The following is a 21,377-nucleotide window of genomic DNA, read 5'->3' as shown; positions in this document are numbered from 1 at the left end:
TGAGGGGCCCAAGCTGAGTTTAGCGTACGTCACATTAAAAAGGGTCTACAGATGCATGTTTTTGTTAATCCCGGAGAGGAGGTGGGGTAAGGTCCTGGGTAGCATGGGCTGTGGCCAAGCTATTACACTCCTCTCCCCTGCCCCCTGAGAGGATAAACAGGGAGTGTTCTTCCAGCAGCCTGCCCCTTTGGACACTGGCTTTCTCCGGTGTTGTAGCTGGGGGCTGGGGGTGGAAGGCTCAGGCGGCTTCCTGAGGAGCTGAGGCTTCTGCCAAGTCTCTCCTCTGGCCTTGGCTCTGAGGAAGAGTGCAGTGAGGGAGGCCTCTCACCCTCTCCTTTCTCATCCCTTTCAGGCTGCCGTCCACCTGCCTGGGAACCCCTCAGTTTCTGGGCAACCCTAGAGCTACAGGCAGAGGGCAGCCCTGGGTGGGACCCTGGACGCTTGCAGCAGGAAAGCTGAGAAGATGGTGTCGGCCCTGGACCTGCTGTGGATGCCAAGGCCTCTGTGGTGAGGGAGCTCACAGGCCACTTCCTAGATGAGCTGAGAGGCTTTGGGCTTCCTACTCTCCTCAGCCAATTCCCACACAAAGAGAGGAAGGGGTGGGATCAAGGGGGCTGGGGCCCAGCACAGATTGCAGGACTCTGTAGAGAACTGTGGGGGCCCAGCCTGCTCTGCGTCTGGAGCCGGGCCCCTCCTAAGACTGACCTTTGCATTCCGGGGGCCCAGCCTTGTAGCTAATAGGTGTGGCTGAGAACATGGGTGTGAGTCTAAGGCCATCCTTCCAGCTACCAGCTACAGCCACACATGCCCAGGGGCACCACCCCTTTGCTCTCTGCGCTCCTGAGGCACCACTGTACACAGCTTGAGCAGGCCTGTGGTGGGATTTTCTGCTGCTTCCAAGACAAGATGTAGGTCTTGCTGTCTCCTTATCCTCCAGACAGAGTGTGGTCAGGGGGGCTCTTGGGACCAAAGTGGCCTCACTTCCCAACTCTCTTTGTGCCCAGCTATGGGCTCTTGTCCAAGACAGCTCCCAGGCTGCCCAGAACCCAGTCTGGGTCACTGGCCTGGCTTGGCTCTTCCCACCCTCTTAGACCTGGAGGGCACGTGGGAAGCTGCACCATCCTTTCTCGTTACTGATGAATGGCAAGCAAGCTCTGTACTCCTTCCCTGCCTCACCTAGCAGGCTGACCCGCTACCTCCTCCTCTGGTCTGCTGAGGGCAGCCGCCTTCCCCACTCAAGTCCTAGCCATTAGGAAGGAGCCCCACTGAACTGAGAATAAAGCCTCCTTTGTATTGTGAGTAGGCAGCCTCATCCTAGGTTGGATTTGAACCTCTGCCACTTGCAGCCCCTTCTGACTGCAAGCTGCAGCCTAGGGCCTCTTACAAACAAGGCCACACTTGCCGGCTGTACATTTAATCAGTGCAGATTATTTACAGAAATAAACAGATGGGGGTGGACACCAGACCCCCACCCCCACTCCTTGCTGGCTCTCCAGTTCTGCACAAGTGGCGACTTGGGGGAGCCGCTGGACCCACACTGAGTGCCAACTGATGAGGGGCAGGGAGAATCTCCTGCCCCAGGGGCCTTGGGGATCCTGGGTGACACACCCCACTAGCTCAGGATTGCAGGGAAGCAGCGGGGATGGAGCCGGCTGTACAGTACCATTTCCCACAGCAGCCTCAGCCTCCTGCTGACTCGGGAAAGAAAAGAGAAAGGAGTATCCCTGCCCACCCTCAGGTGGAGCCCAGGAAGAGGGGTCTCCTAGGGCATAGTGGGCTCCCTTAGGGCTTCCACAGTCTGCATGGGGGGATGAACTGCTGGCCTGTCCCCACCAGTCTCCTGGGAGATTAGGGAGCTGGAGAGGAGGTGGCCCGCCCAAGCCTCATGTGTGTGGCACATCAGTGGAAACCAGTCTAGGCACCCACCAGCCCCTTTCCTCCCCAAGGGCCAGGACAGTCGCAGCAGAAGCCTGAGGCTGAGCCAGCTCCAAGACCTCTGAGGACAGTGGTGTAGGGGTGGGGGATGGGAGGAGGCCCAGAGAAGGAGCAGGTGGGTCACAGCTGAGAGAAGGAAAGTCTGGGCAGAGCTGATACCAGTGCTAGTGTCTGGGGAGGGCATTAGCAAGCTCCCTTTGGTCCTTGGTCGGGAAGGCCCAGGCCCCTTCCCAGAGAGGGAGGCATAGGCTGAGGGGTAGGCGGGAGCTGCCCGCTGGTCAGATGGAGTGGGGTTCTCAGGCACAGGGAGCAGAACTGCTGTCGAGGTGGGCTGGGAAGAAACCAAGGCTCAATGTGTCCCACTCCCTGAAAAGGGGCTGCCCTTGGGTAACAAGCTCTTCCTAAGGCAGACAGACTCAGGAGGCGGGGGATCCAGCTAGACTCCTTCAGGGCAACCACAGTGCCCTGGTGACGGCCCTGGGGCTCAGGCTGAGGAGGGACCAAGGCCGAAAGATGCTCACAGCCCTTGTGTCACTGTCCAGAGGTGGGCCTCTGTCTGTCCCTTGTTCTTCTGGCTATGGATGAGCCACAGGTGGATGGGGGCCTGATTTCCTGTCTGGAACAGAACTGCATTAAGAAAATTTAAGCACCCTGCCCTAGTCAGGAAAAGCCGGAACAAATGCTGAATTAAGGTGCCAAAAAGAAAAAAGATACCTGGGCTTAAGTAAACGAGAAAGGACTCTCAAGGGATGTATGCTGGCCGGGAGGGGCCCCCACCCAGACCTGAGTCCCCAAAGGCCCTTGCTGGGGTGCTCCAGGAGCCACCTGGGAACCACAGGCACTGCCCAGCCCTCGAGCACCACATGCTCGGAGCAGGAGGCACAGGTCAGACCCACTCCTGCAGGGAGCGCTTGCAGTACAGCAGCATGCGGGGCGCACCCTTGCGCTGCATCTGCACGAGAGCGTAGGCAACGCCCAGGACACAGAGCAGCAGCAGCAGGGGCACCAGCACCATTACCACGTTCACCGTCCGTGCCACCTCCTCCATCTGCACCACCACGCGGCTGCCCCCATCCCTGTCCTTGTCTCCATCGGCCCCTGCCCCATCGTCCACGTCGCCCTCTGTGCTGTCACCATCCACCCCAGGCTCTGCACCCCCATCAGGGTTGAAGGGTGGACGGGCCACGTCGGGCCATCGGGGTCCGGGTTCCACATGCTCCTGGCAGCCCATGAAGTCCCGCAGGATGGACTTCGGGTATCCAGGCTCCATCCGCAGGCGCTCGTTGTCAAATTTCCAGTACTTGGTGCCCTTGTAGAAGTAGGTGTAGGCTGTGGGGATAAGCAGGTCACGGTGGCTTCAGGCCAGGCCCCACCTGCCACCAGTGGAGGCTCTCAAAGAAGACTAGGGCATGCTTAAGGGGCTTTAACATGCCGGCCTTGGAGTTGTGGATGTAGCTCATTGGTAGAACATGTGCTTAATGTGTTTGAGGCCCTGGGTCCATTCACATCACCAAAGCCAAAAGAAGCCAGTGCAAAAAGCAAACAAAACCCCCAAGTGCCTTCTTTCTTACTTCCTTCCCTGAGCATTTTGAAATACATTATTTTCCAACTTACAGCAGGCAGACTGAGGCTCAGAGGGGTTTGGGTCAAAGACAGAATCCTGGGGCTCCTGGCTAGGCTGACAGGGTACAGGAGGGTCCTGCAGCCTGCCAGGTTGGGGCCTGCAGTCAGAGAACACTGCTGCCCTGTCCTGGGATTGGCTTCATCCCAGAGGCCAGTGTGGCTGTATGGCCTTGGGCCTGCATGGACCTAGCTGCCTGGACTGGCTCTCCGGCCTTGGGGACCTTGCCTGCATCCCACTGACCTGGGAAGGGCAGCTTTAAAGTAAAGGTCGAGTCAGCGCAGCTGCCGAGCAACACCCACACACAGAAGCTAGGAACCAGCCCCAGCGCTGGTAAAGCTAGCAGGGTCTCCCCTGAGCCTGAGACTCCGGACCACGAGAGAACCAAGGCTAACGGTTTTTCTTAAATGCACCAGGGACCCTGCTAGAGAAATAGCCATAGCTCCCTACAGCTCAGTGATGGTGACAGAGACTTCCCTTCCAGGCAGGTATGTGATACCTCAACACTGAGCCAAGCCCACCCCATGAAGTGTGAAGCTCCCCAGAGGCTTCTTGGCTGTGGGATTTGAGGCATGTAACTCAAGGTTTTTGGTTTAGTGTGCCCTTCAATTAGAAGGGGATGATGACGATACAGGAAAGTCCAAGTGGTCAGGCAGCCCCCAGCCCAGAGCCTGGCACAGCTGTGGCCCCCATAGATGCCATCACAATACTGGGGGACCTTGGGCAAGCCCTGTTCCCTGTGCGGGTGGTAGGGGCTGTGATAAGTGCTGAGCAGACTGGGAGGTTACCTGCATCATTGCTCAGGAAGGCCCCTTTGGGGGAGGCAGGGATCCCCTGCCAGACACTGATGGGCTTGGGATAGCCGGGATCTCCATGTTGCGTATCCTCGTTGAAGCGCCAGTACCTGTGATCAGAAGCACCTGGCTGTGGACCCACAGACCTGCCTGCGCCAGTACCCATTCCCCACTGGCAGTGGGCTCTTCTGCGTAGGCAGAAGGGTGAGGAGCCTGCTGGAGCCCTTCTTTCTTTCGGGGAGCAGCACTCACCTGTCCTCCTGGAAGAAGAAGGTATGGCCTGTGGGCTCCCACCAGATGGCCGTGTCAATGCGGTCATAGGGAATGCCCAGGCCGTAGCTGGTCAGCGGCTGTGGGTAGCCAGGTTCCAGGTTTGCTTCTCGGAAGAGCCAGTAGCGGTCACCTGCAGGAGTGGGGCCGTGTGAGGATGGCCTGGGGGCCGGGGGCACAGGAAACGCTCTGCTGGACCCACACACCAACTCAGACTCACTGTTGCCCATCTTGACACTCACACATGCACAAGGTCACACTCATTGGTGTATGTGACAGCCTTGACACCCTCACGCCCAGGACATATACAATGCTGCTCAAGCCAACCACTCACTGGACACTCACAGACACCGGCGACACATTACTAAGTGTGGAGTCAGTGCTCATACTGGATACACCCACATACTATGCATATATGGGAGCCTTCATTCCCACAGTTTTGTAGAGAGGACCAGGGTCTCTGCCTGGCTTCTGAAACTGGTGACTGGGTGCATGGACCACAGTCCCCACTTTTAGCGGCTCAGCCCTGTCCCCACGGAGTTCCTGCCTCACTGAGGCTCAAGCTGGCAGGGCTAGAAGCACAGCCTGCCCATGGTGGGGTGCCGCCCCTTAAGGCCTTTGTCCTGCAGACGGACCAGCAGAGTGGCTTGGGAACCTGCTCTTGTGAGGACAACAGTCAGGGATGGACAGAAATGGAGCTGAGCCCCCGTGCAAGATGGTGGGCAGAGCCTTGGCCCCGGCACAGACAGCCCCTGCAGTGAAGGCCTCTGAATCACCTGGCCTCTTTCTACTCCCGTCGCCACCTTGCTGCCAGCTGCGCCAACCACCCCAGGTGTCCCGGTCCTCCCCAAGAGAGCCCACAGGATGAGTCAGGAGCTGCAACCCTCTGCCTGTCTTCTCCCCTCAGGCTCAGTGGGGTCAGAAGTCTGGGCATGAAGCTACCCAGCCCCTCCCACACCCCGACGCAGCTCACCTTTGAAAAAGACAAAACGACCGTCCTGGCGCTCATAGGCAGCACTGATGTCACCAGGCAGACCACGCCAGAAGTGGCCGATGGGCATAGGATAGTTGTCCAGGACACGGTTGTGCCGGACTCGCCAGAACCAGCGGCCCTAAGCGGGGGGGTGTGGGTGTTGGTGTGCAGCAGATGCAAGCTGCCTTGGCTGAGGGAGGCTTGGAACTCAAAATGCCCCTTCCCAGGTCAGGGAGGGGCAGGGGGAGGTCACTGAGTGTCACCAAGTATGCATTGCAGGGAGAGCCAGGGCAGCCCTAGGGAGACAGCGCTGGGCCTGGCAGTGAGCACCTGGGCTTGCTGTGACCCTATCATCTTCTTGAGGGTAGTTTGTTCTCCTCTAGGGTCTGTGGTCAGCAGGGAGGTAGAGGTGCCTGTGGGGGCTGGGGGGCACCAGGAGGGTGGGACCAGACCTTGAACACGAACATCTCTCCTCGAAGCACAGCCACTGTGTCAAAGTTGCCGTCACAGATGTTGGGGCCATACTGGTCAGGCCGCTCTGTGGTTCGGGGCTGGGCTGGAGGGCCTGGTTTTGGGGGTCTCTCCGGCTTCCCACCTGGTGGTGGTGGCTGGGGGGGCCGAGGGGGCCGGTGATCTGGCCGGCCTGGCCGCCGGGGTGTCATGGTGGGGAGAGGCCGTGTGGGCTGTGGCTGACCATCCGGGGTACCTAGAGAGAGAGAGAGACAGGGAACAAGAGTGAGAAAGCAGCAGCCTCAGAACGCAGCCTGGATGCCAGATTCTGCTGCTCAGAATCCAGGGACCCCAAGTCCCCAGCAGCAGAGCCACCCGAGTGGAAGGCCCTGTCTGTCACAGCAGACTCCTCTCCTCCACCTGCCATCACCCTCTGGGACGAAGCAGCAGCACCCAGGGGGTCAGGGCCCATGGCGGGCCCAAGCTAGGCGTGGGGTAGAGATGGATGGATTCTGGGACTCCAGGGCACCCTTGGTCTAGTAGAAATATTGCTGAGGCTGAGGAGGTAAGGAGGGCCACTTGTGTATCCCCACAGCCCCACAATGTGGGCTTGAGGGCCAGGCCTGGGTTTGATCTCCAATACATCACTTACCAAGTAACGTGGGCAAATCACTGATTCCTACCGGGTCTGTTTCCTCAGCTAGAGTGGTTTAGCAGCAGTGCCTGTGTGTCGCATGGCTGGGAGCTGGGAGCAGGCAGGCAAGGCCCACCAGGGGCAGCCACTCACCATAGAGCTGCTGGATGCCCCGGAGGTCGTCCTCAGGCAGCTGGAAGTTGTCGATGTCCATCCACTGGTAGAAGGGTGCCATGATGGCGCTGGGGTTGCTGGAGTGCTCCAGCCCCAGCGCGTGGCCCAGTTCATGCACTGCCACCAGGAAAAGGCTGTTCCCTGTGGTAAGAGCATGGTCACTCTGACCCATCCCAGGGCCCGGTCACCTGGGCCTTCTGGGCTGAGGCTGCCACAGAGCCTGCCCTTTCTTCTCTCTTGGATGAGGCTGAGCTACTCTGATTTCTGCTCTCTAGCTTTCCCATTTGAGAAATGGGCACAATCAACCCTTCCTTTCTACCTCCCCATTGGATACGGTGGGACAGCAGACCAAGATTTAATGCAGGCCTCTGAGACCTGGATAGAGAAAGCTCTTCCTTTCCCACCCTGCAGCAGCTGAACCCACTCAGAGGGCCCATGGGCAGCTCTGGCACTGCCTTCACCCAGGCCAGTTTCCTCACCATGCAGGTCAGTGCTGGAGAAGGTCCAGGGCTCATCTGCGTCAAAATGGGTATCACCACCCAGGCCAGGGCCAGGGAAGTAGGCATGTGCCAGAAAGCCACCCGTGCCATCAAATGGTGAGCTGTCACCATGGAAGCCAGAGGCAAAGAGAACCATGATGTCCGCCTCCTTCTGCCGGCGCAGCCTGATGTCGTCATATGGAACCTCCTGGAAGACCAGGGGCGTGGCCTGCTCCCACACACGGAAGGCCCTGCGCACTGCCTCCATGGAGTGGTACCAGCCCAGCTTCTCTGTGTAGTTCTGGATGCTGCAATAGGCAGGGCGACATGTGAGGGGACGCGGGGCCTGAGGGCTAGTCGTCCTCAAGGAACACACCTAAGGCTGTCATTATCAACTGTTAGTTTACTGCGATGTGAATTAGAATTTATCAAACCCTGGTAGTTTATTAAAATATCACTACGCCGGTTTGCATTAGGGCAGACAAACTGATTTTAGCAAGAAGGTAAGTAAATAGAAGTACAGGTGCTTTGTGCCTAGACCTAGGGAATGGGATCAGACAGCTGAGGCTGAGAAACCCAGGCCAAGCCGTTGTGAATGTTGACCCCAGGGCCAGGCACACCCCACTTGTAGACCTGGCTGTCACTTTATCTGTGTGACCTCTGGCAAAGGGCTACATCTCTAAATTTCAGTTTCTTCATTTTTAAAATGGGAAATAGGAGCCATATTTTCTTCCTGGGGTCCCCGTGAGGATGAAATGAAAGAACTCCCGAATACAGCACAGAGCCTGCACATGGTACAGTGTGAGAAGGCTCACTCCTAATTAAGCTTCTGATTATGCTTCTGCATGCTTAACAGACATCCATAAAATGGTAAAGGGTAATTCTGGCTGACTGGGCTGCGAATTCATGCAAGGGGTCTGAGGTCTAAGAGAGCTGATTTTTCTTGGCCAGGAGATGAAGCCATGACTGGACTGGACTGGAACAGGAAGGAAGCTCTTAGGAGCCACCACATGGCTCAGGGGCTTTTGCTCAAGGACTCAGCAGAAAGCAGGGGAGTACCCGAGCCAGGGTTCTTGTAGGTGCCTTGCTGCCTGCCCAGGGGATAGATGCCTGGATCCCTACACCCCAGCCTTCCTCCCAGCCTCCCGGAGATATACTTGCAGGAGCCCCTGGAGCCAGTGCAGCCTTCCCAGATTGCTGGCTTGTGGGAGGCAGGGAAAGATGGAGCCGAAGCAGCTCGAGGGTCCCAACCTTCTCTAGAGGGACTCGAGTGCGTGGCTGGTCTCAACAGCATAGGAGCGGCTGGACTGGCCAGGCCAGGCCCCCTGGAGTGGGCTGCTGGGACCGGAAGCCCGAGTGAGGCTCAGCCCACTGAGAGGGGCAGGGCCACTGGCTGGACAGCTGGGTCCCTACCTGAACGTCAGGTGGTGGTTGTTCCACTTCCTCCCAGTTAGGGCGTAACGTTTCCGCCGCCGCCGCAGATTCGCTTTCACGCGCACCCCAAACTGGTCTGGCACCCCACAGCGAGGCCGTTTCATCCACCTGTGCCATAGGTGTGGAGGGGTGAGCCTGGAGCCTCCCCTCAACACACCTGCCTGCTTTGGCTCTGCCTCTCCCATGTAGTGCATTTCCTTCCAGCCTCCGCCTTCCTCCTAGCTGCCCCTGCTATGGATGTGATAGGGTTGGGAAGATTCAACTTCCATTTCCAGTAAAACAGGCAAAGTGTTCTTGTGTTGTAAGACTGTGTGCTCAGCACTGGCCCAGTAAAGATGAGCCCCTTCTCATAGTCACCCAAGGACAGGAGGGTTCCCTTTGAGGCCTCCTATTCTTGCTCTGTTATGTTCTGTGCTTCTTTAAAAATGTGACTTTAGGTCTGCTTCCCTCTGCGAGATTGAGAATAAGGCCTAGCAAGGATGCTCCATCCAGGGCTTGTGTACTGGCCTCCCCATACCCATACAGTCTTGGATCCAGCCTCAACGCAAGGCTTGAGGCAACCACTGCACCCAGTTCCAATTGGCACAGAGAAACAAACCATCTGTTATTTGTTACCCAGGCCACTCTTTTCTGGAAACTCTGTAAGTCAAGCCCTCCTTAGAACAGGAAAGAGGAAAGAGAGGTGCTCGTGGGGGGCCGGGAGGGGCTGGGAGGAGGGACTCACGCCTTGGTCTCTTCATCGAGTACACCCGTGACAGGGATCCCATAGAAGCGCTGCATCTCCGCCAGGGCTGAGGCCAGGATCTGGGCAGAGCGCATGGTCGACATGTGGCGATTGGGCTGGGGCAGGTAGCCATAGAGCCGCAGCCAGTTCTGCAAAGAAGCCCCAGTGGCGTCAGCCGGCCCGGCACTGCCACCTCCAGACATGCACAGCCTGCTCCCAACACCTCTCACCACCTCACCGCCACTGCCTGAGTGGCATCGCCCCTGGCTGGGTGACCTGTGAGCCTCTGGATGGACCTCCCTGCTTCCACCTTCCTTGTCTAGCCTCACCCAAAAGGAGAGCAAAAGGCAGAGCAAGTCAGGGCAGTCAGTTCTCTGCTTGGAACCCTCAAAGGCTTCCCATCCCAGAGGAAAAGCCAAGTCTTACAGGACCTACCAGACCCTCACTCAGAACCCCACCTTAACTCTCTGACCTCACTTGTACTCGTATCATCCACCCCAGCTGGGCGTCCACTCTGCCTCCAGGCCTTTGCATATGCTGTTCCTGCTATCTGGAGCACTCCTCCCCAACTCCAGGCTTAGACCCTCAGTTCTTTAAGGTTTCTGTTTCAATATCACCTTGTGGGAGAGGTGTTCTCCAGTAACAGAGAAATGGCCCTGCTGCCTGCTCGCTATACACTGACCCCTCTCCCCCTCCTAGCACCTGGCACCCTCTGACACACTATCTGCTTTACTAGGTGATTTTGTTCATGTTCCCCCAATAGGACAAAGCTGCGTACAGAAGGACAGACAGCAATAGCTTTCCTCCAGGGTGGGCCCCTGTCGCTCGAAACAGACTACTGAGGACCCTCAAGGGTTCAAAATCTCTCAGGACCTCACTGAGTGGGAAAACCCAACCCAGTTGTTGCTCCCCAGTAGGCCCTGAGTCTTCCAGAAGGAAAGCAGACAGACTCGGCAGCCCACCTAGACCTGAGGGGGTAGGACACGGGCCTGAAGCCAAGTCCTTGCTCTCCCACAAACTATCACCTCTGGGCCTCGGCTTCCTCATCTGCAAAATGGGAGGGTAATGGGGTTGTCGGGATGGTATTTGAGGAAGACAGCCCTGGGGAAAGCATCTGGGTGTCCCACAGATGGCTAGGCAAATCTCACCTATCGCCATCCATCCATCCATCCATCCCTTATCCTGCCAGAGGTTTCTGAGCACTCTCTCTGTCCAGCTGTGCCAGCTGGGGGCTGTGAGGGACATGCGGAAGTATCCTGCCTTCCAGGGCTTACAGTCACCCTGGGAGACGCAGGCCACCTGCAGAGGACTTCATACCTTGCAAGTCCATGAGCACACAAGACACTTGCAGTCATGGTGGGAGGGAGCAAGCCCCTGAGCCAGGCGGAGCAGTGGTGAGAAAGGCCACTCCACCCAGCCCGCCTGGTGCCCTCAGGGCCACAGAAGCATGGCAACCACTGCGGGAGGGGGAACGAGGCCAGGGGCTGCTTGTCACATGCAAGCGTGTCCTTCCCACCTTTCCCGGTCTGCCCGGAAGGACTGCTCTGAGTGGCTCTGGAAGGTGAGGACTGCACATGGAGGGCCCTGAGGCAGGACAGGAGCTGACGCAGTGGCTGCTTCAGACTGACAGCCACGTGTCTGGTGGCCAGGGCCACAGCTACACATCTGCCTAGCACCACTGTCACGTCCAACGCCTCAGGTGCTGGAGTCCTCAGTGCCATCCACCAGCCCCACCCAGCTCAGCAGCACCCTGGCTGCCATCGGCAGAGAGGCTGCTGAGCCCAGAGGGCAGTGCAGAGTAGCTGCCAGAGTCACAGTCTGGGTGCGCAGGCACTGCTGTGTGGCCTGCAGACCCAGGGAAGAGGCACAGAGCAAGGAGGCAGAGGCACGGAGCTGGGAAACAGCAGGCAGCTCTGACACACAGTACTGCGCAAAGCCTGGCTTGGTGATCTCAGAGGCATGAGTCCATGCGCCCTGGGCCTCACCTGTCACTGGTAAAAGAGGGTTTAATTTAGGGCCTCGGCTACGGCCAAACCCCCCTGAACGTGCCCGATCTCGCCTGATTTAGGGCCTCATCTCCTGGGCTCTGCAAAGATTAAATGGGATAGTGTTCCATGAATGCATCAGTGATGGAGACCAGGGGGCCTGTCTGGCTGTCCCTGAGGCTGGCAGCCTTTTGCCTCTACCAACAAGGCTGAAAGGTCCCAGCTTCACGCAACTGGCAACTGGCCAGGCACAGCTGGGGGAGGCAGGAATAGCCCGTGGCCCTTCCACCAAAACTCACTCACCACTTCCCTCAGCTCTGTCAGACACTGGCCACGTCATGGCACAGGGCCTATTCTTCCCAAGCTTCTGAGATGGTGGGGGGGGCAGTGGGTCCATTCCTCCCCTGTAATGGACAGGGTGTTCCTAAAGGTACACGGAGCAGTCAGAGAGCAAGGCCGTGGTGCGGGGCCAGCTCTAACAGCCACAGGCATTCAGCTGGAGGCAGGGGCAGAGTGGGGGCTGGCCGCTGACAGACGAGGGCACCTCTACATCACCTATTTGCATAAGGTAAAAATATCTCTGGGAGCACAATCACAGGCCACTGAGGGGCTGATTAGCAGTGTCTGCAGAGCGACAGGAGGAGGGGCAGGCAGGGCACAGGAGGCTCAGGCAGGGCCCTGGGGAGAGAAGGAGAGGGGAGGGGAGCAGAGGGGAGGAAAGCTGAGCTAGCTCGTCTGCAGCTAAGAGCTCCAGAGAACAGCAGAGGGGATGGGCAGAGGCGCTCTTCAATCCCAGGGCCAGCTCGGGGGCTTCCAGAAGGACCCACAGGGGCCTGTGGTTGCTCCTTCACAGAAGGCACCGAGTCTCCAGAAAGCCACCAGCTTCTCGCTCTCAGCCTAACCTCCACCCTTCGGCAGCCACTGCTGGCATGAAAAGCCAGAGGTGGAGAGCCAGTGACACCCCTGGGCAGCAGGGGGAGGTAACCGGAACCGCGGCCTTGGCAGAGCAGCTGAGCCTCTGGATGACAAGGTGAAGCTGACGGCCTGCCTGGCTCTGGCAGACACGTGCTCGGGATGGCTGGACGCCAAGCGCCAGTAAATCTACCAGGGCGGCAGCAGACACCACCCACAGGGCTGAGGACCTTTTCCTCTCCCAGTGTCCAGGGGGCAGTTTCCTGCCACACGGCCACTGCGCTAAGGGTGACAAGCTCCAGTGGGGAGGACAAGTCAGTAGGAAGACAGCTGGGGGAGGGGACCGCACAGGTGCTGTTGCCTCCAGGTGAGGGCAGCTTCAGCCAGAGCCCCAGCTCACCAGGGGCTCTGCTGCACCCTACAGAAAGGCGGGAACGATTCCCAAGGCTGTGAACTTCTGGTCTCAGAGCAGGCAGGGCTGTGTTCAAGTCCCTGTGAAAACTGTCGCTTGTACTAGGTACCTCCTTTTCTGGTCACCCAGAATCTCAAGGAGGAGTGAGCCAAGCAGATCAAGCCTTGTTCCTCAGGTGAGGAAACAAGGGTCAGAACATGCGGTCCTGTAAGGCAGAATCGAGGAAGGATCTGAACTAGGGCTTGGCTTCCCCTCCACGAGGGCGCCAGTGGCTGTGCAGAGGGCTGTGGTGCCCAGAGGACCCCTCCCTGTTGCAGCTCAGGGTGGGGGCTGGTACAGGAGACCCAACACTGTGGTTCTCTCAGCCATTGCTTTCTCAAGCTCCACACGGCATCCAGTATCTATTACCGCTGCAGGTGAGTGGCTGGGCCAGGCAAGAAGACAGGGGCATCCAGAGTCAGAAACGGGATTCCTGCCCGCAATGAGAGGCCATAAATGCAGCATCTGAGAACCTGGCATAGGCCAAGCTGTCCATTCTCTTCACCCCATCTAATGCTCACAACTACCCTGAAAGGTAAATATGTCACCACTCCTGTTCTTACAGACAGCAAGGTTCAGAGAGGGCGAGTTACTCCACCAGAGTCACATAGCTGATCTAGGCTAGAACTGGACTCATCAGCACTGCTATTAGACCCCAGGCTGTTGCTCAAGTGCCACCTGCTTCCCTTGGTTTGAGGTGGGGACACTGGGCTCTGGCCCTTCTCAGGAACAGTGCCCAGCCCAGCACTGGGGGAGGGCATCTAGTCCTCCCCCTCCAACATCCCTGGCTGGCGCTGGGCACTGAGCCACGACTGCCCTCCCCCAGGACTACTGAGACAGTATGGAGGCAGGCCTGCAGGGAAGGCTCGTCTGAGAAAGAGCTGCCAGATCAATACTGTCCAGTAAGCAGTCATAGGCGATGGGGGCAGGGGCCAGAGCCCATTCCTGCCTCAGCCAGCTCTTCCAGGGCTCTAATTAGTAGAGTTGGCCTGCGCACAGGCAGCCCGTTCCACACAGCCCTTATCAGACCTGGGTGATAAGGAGGCTCTGCTTTGCCTCTCACCCAATTCTCTTCAATCTGAGCAGGTCTGGGCAGGTTTGCCCAGCCAGGGACAAAAGGAGTCTTGTCAGGGCCACCAGCAGTGAAGTCAGCCGCCAGATCTTTCATGGTCCTGTGAGGTCCTCACTGTGCCCGAACCCCGACCCCATACTCCTGCCACTGAGGGCTCTTGGAATTAGGCCAGGGCTCCCTGGCTGGCTCTGCACACCTAGCTGAGCTCGGCACTGTGCAGGTGCTCAATGGAATGAGTCCAGGGGCAGCCAGAAACCCTGAAAGAAGCAGGACATTCACTTTAAGCCCATGGAGCCCGCCCCATCCAGGCGTCACTCAACAGCTGAGTGACCACGAGCAGGTGCCAGATATATCCAGTCTGAAGGGGCCACAATGCCATCAAGCTCCACTACCTGGCTTAGACCTCCACAGACCACAGCCAGACTCATCCAGCCTGCACTGGCAGAGATGGACCCCTCCCTGCTGCCCACAAACCCACTCCAGCGGGAGGCAGCAGTGACTCTTTGCAAGCTCTTCCTCATGCTGATTGGAAATCAGCCTCCTAGTGACACCTCTGCCCCTGGTCCTGACTGCTGTCCATGTAACAGGCTTTTGAATAACTGAAATGGCTAAGACAACTTCTCTGACCCTTACTTCTCTCTTCTGCAAAGTGGGATCAAAGCAGGATAGGGTTAAGGGCACAAATGAATCCAGTCTCAAGGCCAGTAAGGAAAGAGGACTGACCAGGCCTCCTGGTGGCTTGCTTGATATCTTTAGGGTTGGCATGGCCCACGTTTAAGCAGTTCTAGGACTTCTGTCTTTATGTGGGGCTTAAATCTGCTTGCCTTACAGAGATCTACAGGTGGGGGCTAGGACTCTGATCACTGGGAAAGTCCAGCGTAAGGAGGTAACTGCCTGCGCTAAAGCCAGCCTAGGGACTCTGATGACAGTCAGGGACGCAGGAAGGAAGCACATGTTCCTACTTCTTGTCACTTCTTTACCCCAGAGGCACCCAGCCCACCCCCACTCCTCTTAATCTGGAGGAAGAAACAAATGGGTCCTTTGGCCAGTAGGTAGGCAGGTGTGGAGTGAAAAGAGGCCTCTGTTTGCCAAGTTTCAGGCTGGAGGGGGCCAAGCCTGTGGCGTCACCCAGAACTCTCCCTGCAGGCGACTCTGAGAAGAGGCTACCCACAGGGCAGGGCCTGGGTGTCTGGTGGGTGGTGGCTCCCAGCTCATGCAGCTCAGGGAAGTTCCGGCTCCACCCCGAAACCTTCTTCCTACCTGGCTAAGGCCCAGCAAAGTTCCTGCCTGGCAGAAGCTCCACAGGAGCTCACAGGATGGCACCCTGGCTTCTGACCTGTGGCTTGGGGTTGGGGACTCCAGCTACAGTGGGGTAATATAGCACCCACACTAAGAGTTAAACAGAGAATAAAATGTACCAACGTTTACAGAACACCCCTACGCTGTGCCCAAGACAGAATTAGTATGTAGAAGATGCTCAAAAATAACACCGGAACCTCTCTGGGCCCCATCTGCAGCCGCTGCACACAGCTGGTTAGTATTTTATACATAAACACAACAAATCTCCCCAGTAACTCCATCACATAGGTTCTATTTCATTTATCACTTTATAGACAAGTAGACTGAGCTCAGACAGGTTCAGTGATCTGTCCAGCAGCAAATGCCCACTGCTTCTCACAGTTACTAGTTTTGCCATTATTTTGCAAGCACTTCTTTCCTATGTAACAGGTGCCATGCTTGTAAGCGCCACACGTGGAGCTGGGGGCCCTCATTCCTCCAAGGTGGCAGTCACTCCTGAGGACAGCAAAAGGTGGACCCAGAACAATAGGTCAGCCCTGCAGAGCTGACCCAGACCTCAGCCCCAGGCTTCATATTTAATGGGGCAACTATCAGACGGCAGTAGGATGGGACACATCTCCAAGGGCGGGCTGGTGGCTGGTACCCAGGTCATCATCCATCTATCCTGACACCAGATGTCAGGGTGGGTCTTCTTGCTTATTTCTTCCTCTTCCCTCCAGGAGGATGGGGGTCTCATAAAAGGTGTCCCTCTTTGTCCCCAACCCAGGCCCAGTTCACATAGCTCTGCCACTCTTGCCTAGGGCTGTAAAATCAGTGTCACTTCCAACAAAGGGCCCAGCCACCAGGATCTCCAGGGATCCTGGAACACATGTCCTTCTGGGGAGCAGTCCCACTGAATCCCTAATTCTCTGGAACCTACTGTGTGTCTTAGGCCTGGAATGTTCTTCTACCCTCAGGGTCCCAGGTCCTCATGTTTACCTGTGGGTTTGCCCAGGGCCACTCTCAGCCCTCTCAGCTTCTGCTGACTCTCCATGCTCCAAACAGAGTAGCTATGGGGTTTTCGCCCAGACTGAGCATCTTACAATGCCAGCCATGTAAGTCTCAGACAATACTGAGGATGTCAGCTTTCAGCTAGGAAAGTGATGCCACCACAATGACCACCACAGCTCGCCTCTGGCAGAAGTCAAATTCTACACTGGGCAGAGATGACAATGGCGGAGAATATCTGGATCAAGCAACAGAAGGGGAATGGAGGGTAGCCAGAACCAAGTGGTTGGTGGGGGCGGGGAGTTTTCCAGGCCCACAGTGTTGCCATTCTGGGCTTGTAATGGTGATCTGGGTGGTGGGTGCTGGGTTTTTAGAGGAACTCTTCTTGGGGAGTTATGGGTATGTTTCTATGCTTTCCTGTCCCCACATTCAGGGATGTCTTTTAAAAGTCTCCATCTTCTGTGGGGAGGGGCAAAAGAAATTTGCCCTGTCACCATGGGCTGGTCAGAACCATATGGTACTCCTTACAAGGAGATGACTGACGGCAGGGCCTGGGGCAACCCAAACACAGGCCATGGCAAGGGCTGGGGTGAAAGGCATGGCCCCATCCCAGTCTTCAGCCTGAGTCTTCAACTACAGTAGGGGGAGAGACGTGTCAGCAGCAAGAGGAGAACATTCAGCTTTTGCAGGTTCCCAGAAACAGGGCCCTAAAAAGAATCCCTTTTGTCTTAAGGGCCGGCAGGGAGCACCTGCAATTTCTGCTCCACCAGGGGCAGCCCCAGGGACCAGCAATGAAACGTGATGGATGCACAGAGAGCCTATGGCTCACATCTCAGGCCTGTGGGTCTAAGCGAGAACTCAAGCTGACACCGCCTAGCCTTTTGCTCACCCTATGGGCAGGTAGGGGCAGGAAGATACTCTTGGGTTTGTTCAGGGAAGGTGGTTGTGTCTGTTTGGTAGTGGTGGCACCATAATTGTGAACTCTGGCAGCCTGAGTCATTGCCTCTGGGTGGGATGAGTGCATTTGTGACTGGTGGCAGGGGGACAGATAGCTTCTCTAGTGAAAACTAAAGAAACTGAAGTTGGCCAACAACTCTGGCCAGAAAGGGAAGACCTGACTCCAAACCTGGACCTAGCTTATACATTGGAGTCTCTGCCCATTTAGCCAGAGCTATAACTGGCACCTCAGCCAGGTGGGTATATGATACACAATGGCTAGAGACTGGGACCTGACTGACATAAAGCACAGCAGTGAGGTAGAGTAGAGCAGCTACTATAGTAGCTTCCCCAAGGGAGACATTCTTCTCTGGGCTGGGGCCTGGCAGGTTACTGGTGTCTCTCAGGTTCTGGCCAGCCTTCTTGATTCCTCAGCCTGGTGAAGCTCCTACAGCCTCCACACTGGGAGCATGGAAGGAAGAGGAGAGGGTTGGCCTTAGCTTAGCTGCCAGGGTGCTCAGAGGTCTCAGCCACAAGCAGACCAGAGGTCTGAACCTGTGGACATTTTGGGGGGAAGACCAGAGCCCTCTTCCAAGGCAGGAGGCTCTGGACAAGGTATAAAGTAGGTCCAGGAGTCTCTGAGCAGATCGGCTGCCTGTAGGGGCCACTGGACTCTGGACCCTGATCTGGCCAGACCTGATGGGATTGCAGAGGCAGCCTGTACCCCAAAGCCAACTAGAGAAGCTAGGTCAGCCCACCTATTTCTAGCCTTCTAGCCGCAGTGTCCTCTAACATTCAAGGCTCCTTAAGCCTCCCAAGTTGACTCCCAGGAGAGAGGCTTTGGGCCAGTCAGAATCTGTAGCCAGTGCCACTAAAGGCTTAAGGTCACAGTTTATGGCCTCACTGCAGGCCGGGCTGTCTTCCCTGGTGGTGCTGGCTCAGCCAGGAGGACATGGGGTGGGGGTGGGGGGTGTGTAACTGACTTGTAGAAACCAAGGGAGTATGAAGGACTTCAAATTACAGGTCCAGCATCCTCAGTCCCTGGCTACGATGGATGCCTGTTCACAAAGCACCAAATCCAAACTTCAGCTTGGTCTGTAATCACTAGGGAATGGAAATGCCATCCCTAAGTAGATTATGAACCTCTTAAGGGTTAATCTGTGACTTTAAACTGTTTGGTCCTCCAATGGCAGGTGGGCTCCACAGCTTCTTTACCACCAGCAGGTGCCCCGAATAACTCTCAGCCTGCTGCCTGTGTGAAGGCTGCTGTGGGAGGGCTAGGGACAGTGGCACGGAGACTGGGCAAGAGCTCAGCTCCCAAACACAAGGCCAGGCTCCCGGCAGCTTTCCCTGGCCTGGCCACGGAGGGTGGGCAGAGCAGGTAGGAAACTGGCTGGAGGTGTAACTTGAGCCTGGGAGGAATTCCCAGCCCTTCCTCCAAGCTTTTATAAAAGTAGGGAGGGGAAGGAACAGGCTTCCAGCGGAAAAATCTCCCAGGCAAACGCGGGAGGTGGGGAAGCCTCGGAGGGCTGGGAGGGAGCACCGGCCAGGGCTGCAAATAGCAACAGCGCTCAGGCGCTTGCTGGGCCTGCAGCCCGGGCAGCCCAAGGGCACCGAGGCGGGAGCCTGCCTGGTCCGGCGCAGAGGAAGCTCCAGAGTGCTTCTCTCTTCCCTACTCCTCGACAATCTGCACATCTCCTATGGGACAGGTGGCAACGACTAAGTCGGAGAAGAACTATCCCTGTTTCTGCTCTGGGGCAACGGAATGGCCCTGGGGGATCCCCTGCAGCCACAGGTTCTGGGCTAGCCGAGAGGCCGTGCTTGGCCACCTGCAAGACCAATCCAGAGAAAAGAGGCGCGAAGTCTACCCCCTCCCACCCAGGCCTCAGTAGTGTCGGAGGAGAGAGATTTCTCTCCCTGGGAGCTTAAGTGGACGTGGAGAAGCCTCCGAGCAAAAGCGCAAGAAAAGTCGCCAAAGCGCCGCCGCAACCTGAGTCCGCTGCCCCGGCGATTCGCACCCCTCCCCCCACCCTGGCTGGCCGAGCGACGCACGGTGTCACCCAGGCCACAAGCTACCTCAGCAGGAGCGCTGCCCACTTCCTTCTCTGCCCGAGTCCCCACCTCCAACAGCCCCCTCCCCACTCGCAGAGCGCCACGGCGCGCCAGTCCGGCTCTCGAGGAATCAGCTGCCTGCGAGGGAAGGAAAGAGCGGAGGAAGGGCAGGGGGCGGCGGAAGAGGCGCCTGGAACTCGGACTGGGAGGGTCAGTGCTCAAAGCAGGAGCCCGGGTGGGGGCGGGGGCGACCCCTATGCCCTCCAGCGCTTTCGAAGAGGTGCGCCGCAGCGGGCGAGCCAGGGAGGGGCGGGTCCCGATCCCTCCTCCCCCGCCAAACCTGAGCCGGACGAGGGCTCTTCCGCGCTCCCCCACCTCCAGGACCCCGACTGCGGGCGTAGCTCCCCTCTCCCTTATTTCCCAGCCAAGGGGCTGGTAGGGGTCCTAACCTCGGCATGGACTTCTGCGTCCTCCGCCGCTGCGCCACGGCCCATGTAGCCCAGAAGCACCAGTAGCAGCAGCAGTCCGGGCCGCGCCGCCGCCTCCCGGCCGCCGAGGAGGCTGCCCGGCCGTCCTGGTGCGCTCCGGTCACTGCCCATGCCTTCGCCTCCCGGTCTGGTCCTGATCGCTGCACACTGGGCTCGCTCGCTGGCTGGCACCCGGTCCCCGAGTGCGGCTCGGAAACTTGCGTCGCTCCCTGGATCCCCGCCCGGCGGGCGCACGGCGGACCTTCGGCTTCGGGTCCCAGCCAGAGCCGCTAAGGTCCCCTCGGCAAATTCCCAAGGCCGAGGGGAAGCGGGCAGGGCAGGTCCGGGTGCGCGGTGCGGGCCGGTGGAGAGGGGCCGGGCGGAGCTCCCTGCCTCCGAGTCCCGCAGCCTCGGCGCCCACCGCCCGGGCCGGGCTCCCGGGAGCAAGCGCGACTCGGGAGCCTTTGTCTGGCTCAGCGCTCCGGCCGCCCGGTCCCGCGGCGCCCCCTGCGCGCCCAGCTCCCTCTGTCCATGCCCAGGGCCGGGCGCTGCCCAGAGCGCGCGCCTCCCGCCCAAGGACTCCGCTGGCCGCGGCGCCCAGTCGGGCCCGGGTCCTCCAGGCAGTCCCGGGAAGAGCGCAGGGAACCCGACCGAGCGAGCGAGCGAGCCAGGGAGTCGGCGCCCGACGTCCCCGGCGAGTTCCGCGCGGCTCCCGGCGCTTCCAGCCCTCCTCCTCCTCGCGCGTGTGCCGCGCGCTCTTAAAGGGCCAGTGCGCTCCCAGCACGCGGACCCAGGCAGAGGCGGGCGGTGCTACCCTAACAGGGTTCCTAGTAGCAGGTGCCTGCTATCCAGCCCCCGCGGTGGCTGGCCATTACACTCTCCCTGGAGGGCGGCAACCTACTCTCGCCTTCCTCATGTCATTTGCCTCACTGCTTCTTGGGAGTGGGGGCGACCCCCAACTTAATCCCCTGGGAAGGGAAGGCGCAAAGGAAGGCGTGGTCTCCCTGTCAGGGAAGAAAGAAAAGATCTCTTTTTCCTACCAGGTGGGTGTGAACGGGGAATACTGAGGCAGAGATGGGCAAGGAGGGCTAGGGCTGGGGGAGGGACCCAAGTTTTGAGCTATTAAAAACAAAGCAAAGCAAAACAAAGCCAACAAAACACAACAAAAAACAAAACCAAACCCTCTGGAAGTTTGTTGGCCCGGGTTGGTCTCCAAAAGCCCCAGGTGTGGCCTTTGGATAGCAAAGTGAGCCTGGGCGCTGGGAGTACGCAGGGCGACTGACAGAACATAGGGTCGGAGGGGCAGTTTCACCCCGCGTTCCCAGGTACCTGCTGCTTGGCCGTGGACAAATTAATTTTTTTGAGCCTCCTTTATCTGGAACGTGGGGCAAAGAGTTGGGATTCTGGCTCCAGGTCTGCACACTTGAGGTTCCTAAGCAGAAGTCAACCATCACTTGATGACTATTATGTGCAAATGGAGTGTGGCAGCTTGGCCCCAGCAAAGAGCTAGGTTGACGGGCAAATGTTCCTTTGGAGCTCGATGTGCTAGATTTAATTCTATTCCGGGAGCTTTGAGATCCGGGCCTTGTGGGTGCCGGAAGCCAGAGGTAGGAGGCCTGAGTGGAGGGTCGCTGAGGCTGCGCCCAGACAGAGGTCAGCCCTGGAGCTGTGAACTGGTTGTCAGAGGACTGGCAGGCAGGGTAGGGAGGTGAGGGACAGAGATCTCAC

General features: G+C 58.1%; 1 protein-coding gene across 1 annotated transcript; it reads right to left on the bottom strand.

Annotated features, from left to right (window-relative positions):
* Nucleotides 1–1,398: 1,398 nt before the first annotated feature.
* Nucleotides 1,399–20,355, bottom strand: Mmp15 (matrix metallopeptidase 15 (membrane-inserted)). Its single transcript, XM_005388432.2, has 10 exons — nt 19,632–20,355; nt 9,489–9,637; nt 8,744–8,872; nt 7,331–7,638; nt 6,831–6,992; nt 6,046–6,299; nt 5,594–5,732; nt 4,603–4,753; nt 4,345–4,460; nt 1,399–3,264 (listed from the first exon to the last, which is right to left on the bottom strand). Exons 1-10 carry the CDS (start codon nt 19,779–19,781, stop codon nt 2,822–2,824), a joined length of 2,001 nt encoding a protein of 666 aa, XP_005388489.1. The 5' UTR covers nt 19,782–20,355; the 3' UTR covers nt 1,399–2,821.
* Between the last annotated feature and the right edge of the window lie 1,022 nt (nt 20,356–21,377).

The sequence above is a fragment of the Chinchilla lanigera genome, unplaced genomic scaffold (genome assembly GCF_000276665.1).
Source record: "Chinchilla lanigera isolate Chin_1 unplaced genomic scaffold, ChiLan1.0 scaffold00032, whole genome shotgun sequence".
Lineage (NCBI taxonomy): Eukaryota > Metazoa > Chordata > Mammalia > Rodentia > Chinchillidae > Chinchilla > Chinchilla lanigera.
The sequence above is the reverse complement of the archived record's forward strand: the minus strand, read 5'-3'. Positions and strand labels throughout refer to the sequence as shown.

Excerpts from the sequence above, each read along its gene's own strand:
- Mmp15 (XM_005388432.2), bottom strand. The coding sequence starts at position 19,781 with ATGGGCAGTGACCGGAGCGCACCAGGACGGCCGGGCAGCCTCCTCGGC. Across the intron at positions 6,993-7,330 it reads CTCCAGCACTGACCTGCATG|GGAACAGCCTTTTCCTGGTG; the intron begins GTGAGGAAACTG and ends CTCTTACCACAG. Across the intron at positions 6,300-6,830 it reads GGGCATCCAGCAGCTCTATG|GTACCCCGGATGGTCAGCCA; the intron begins GTGAGTGGCTGC and ends CTCTCTCTCTAG.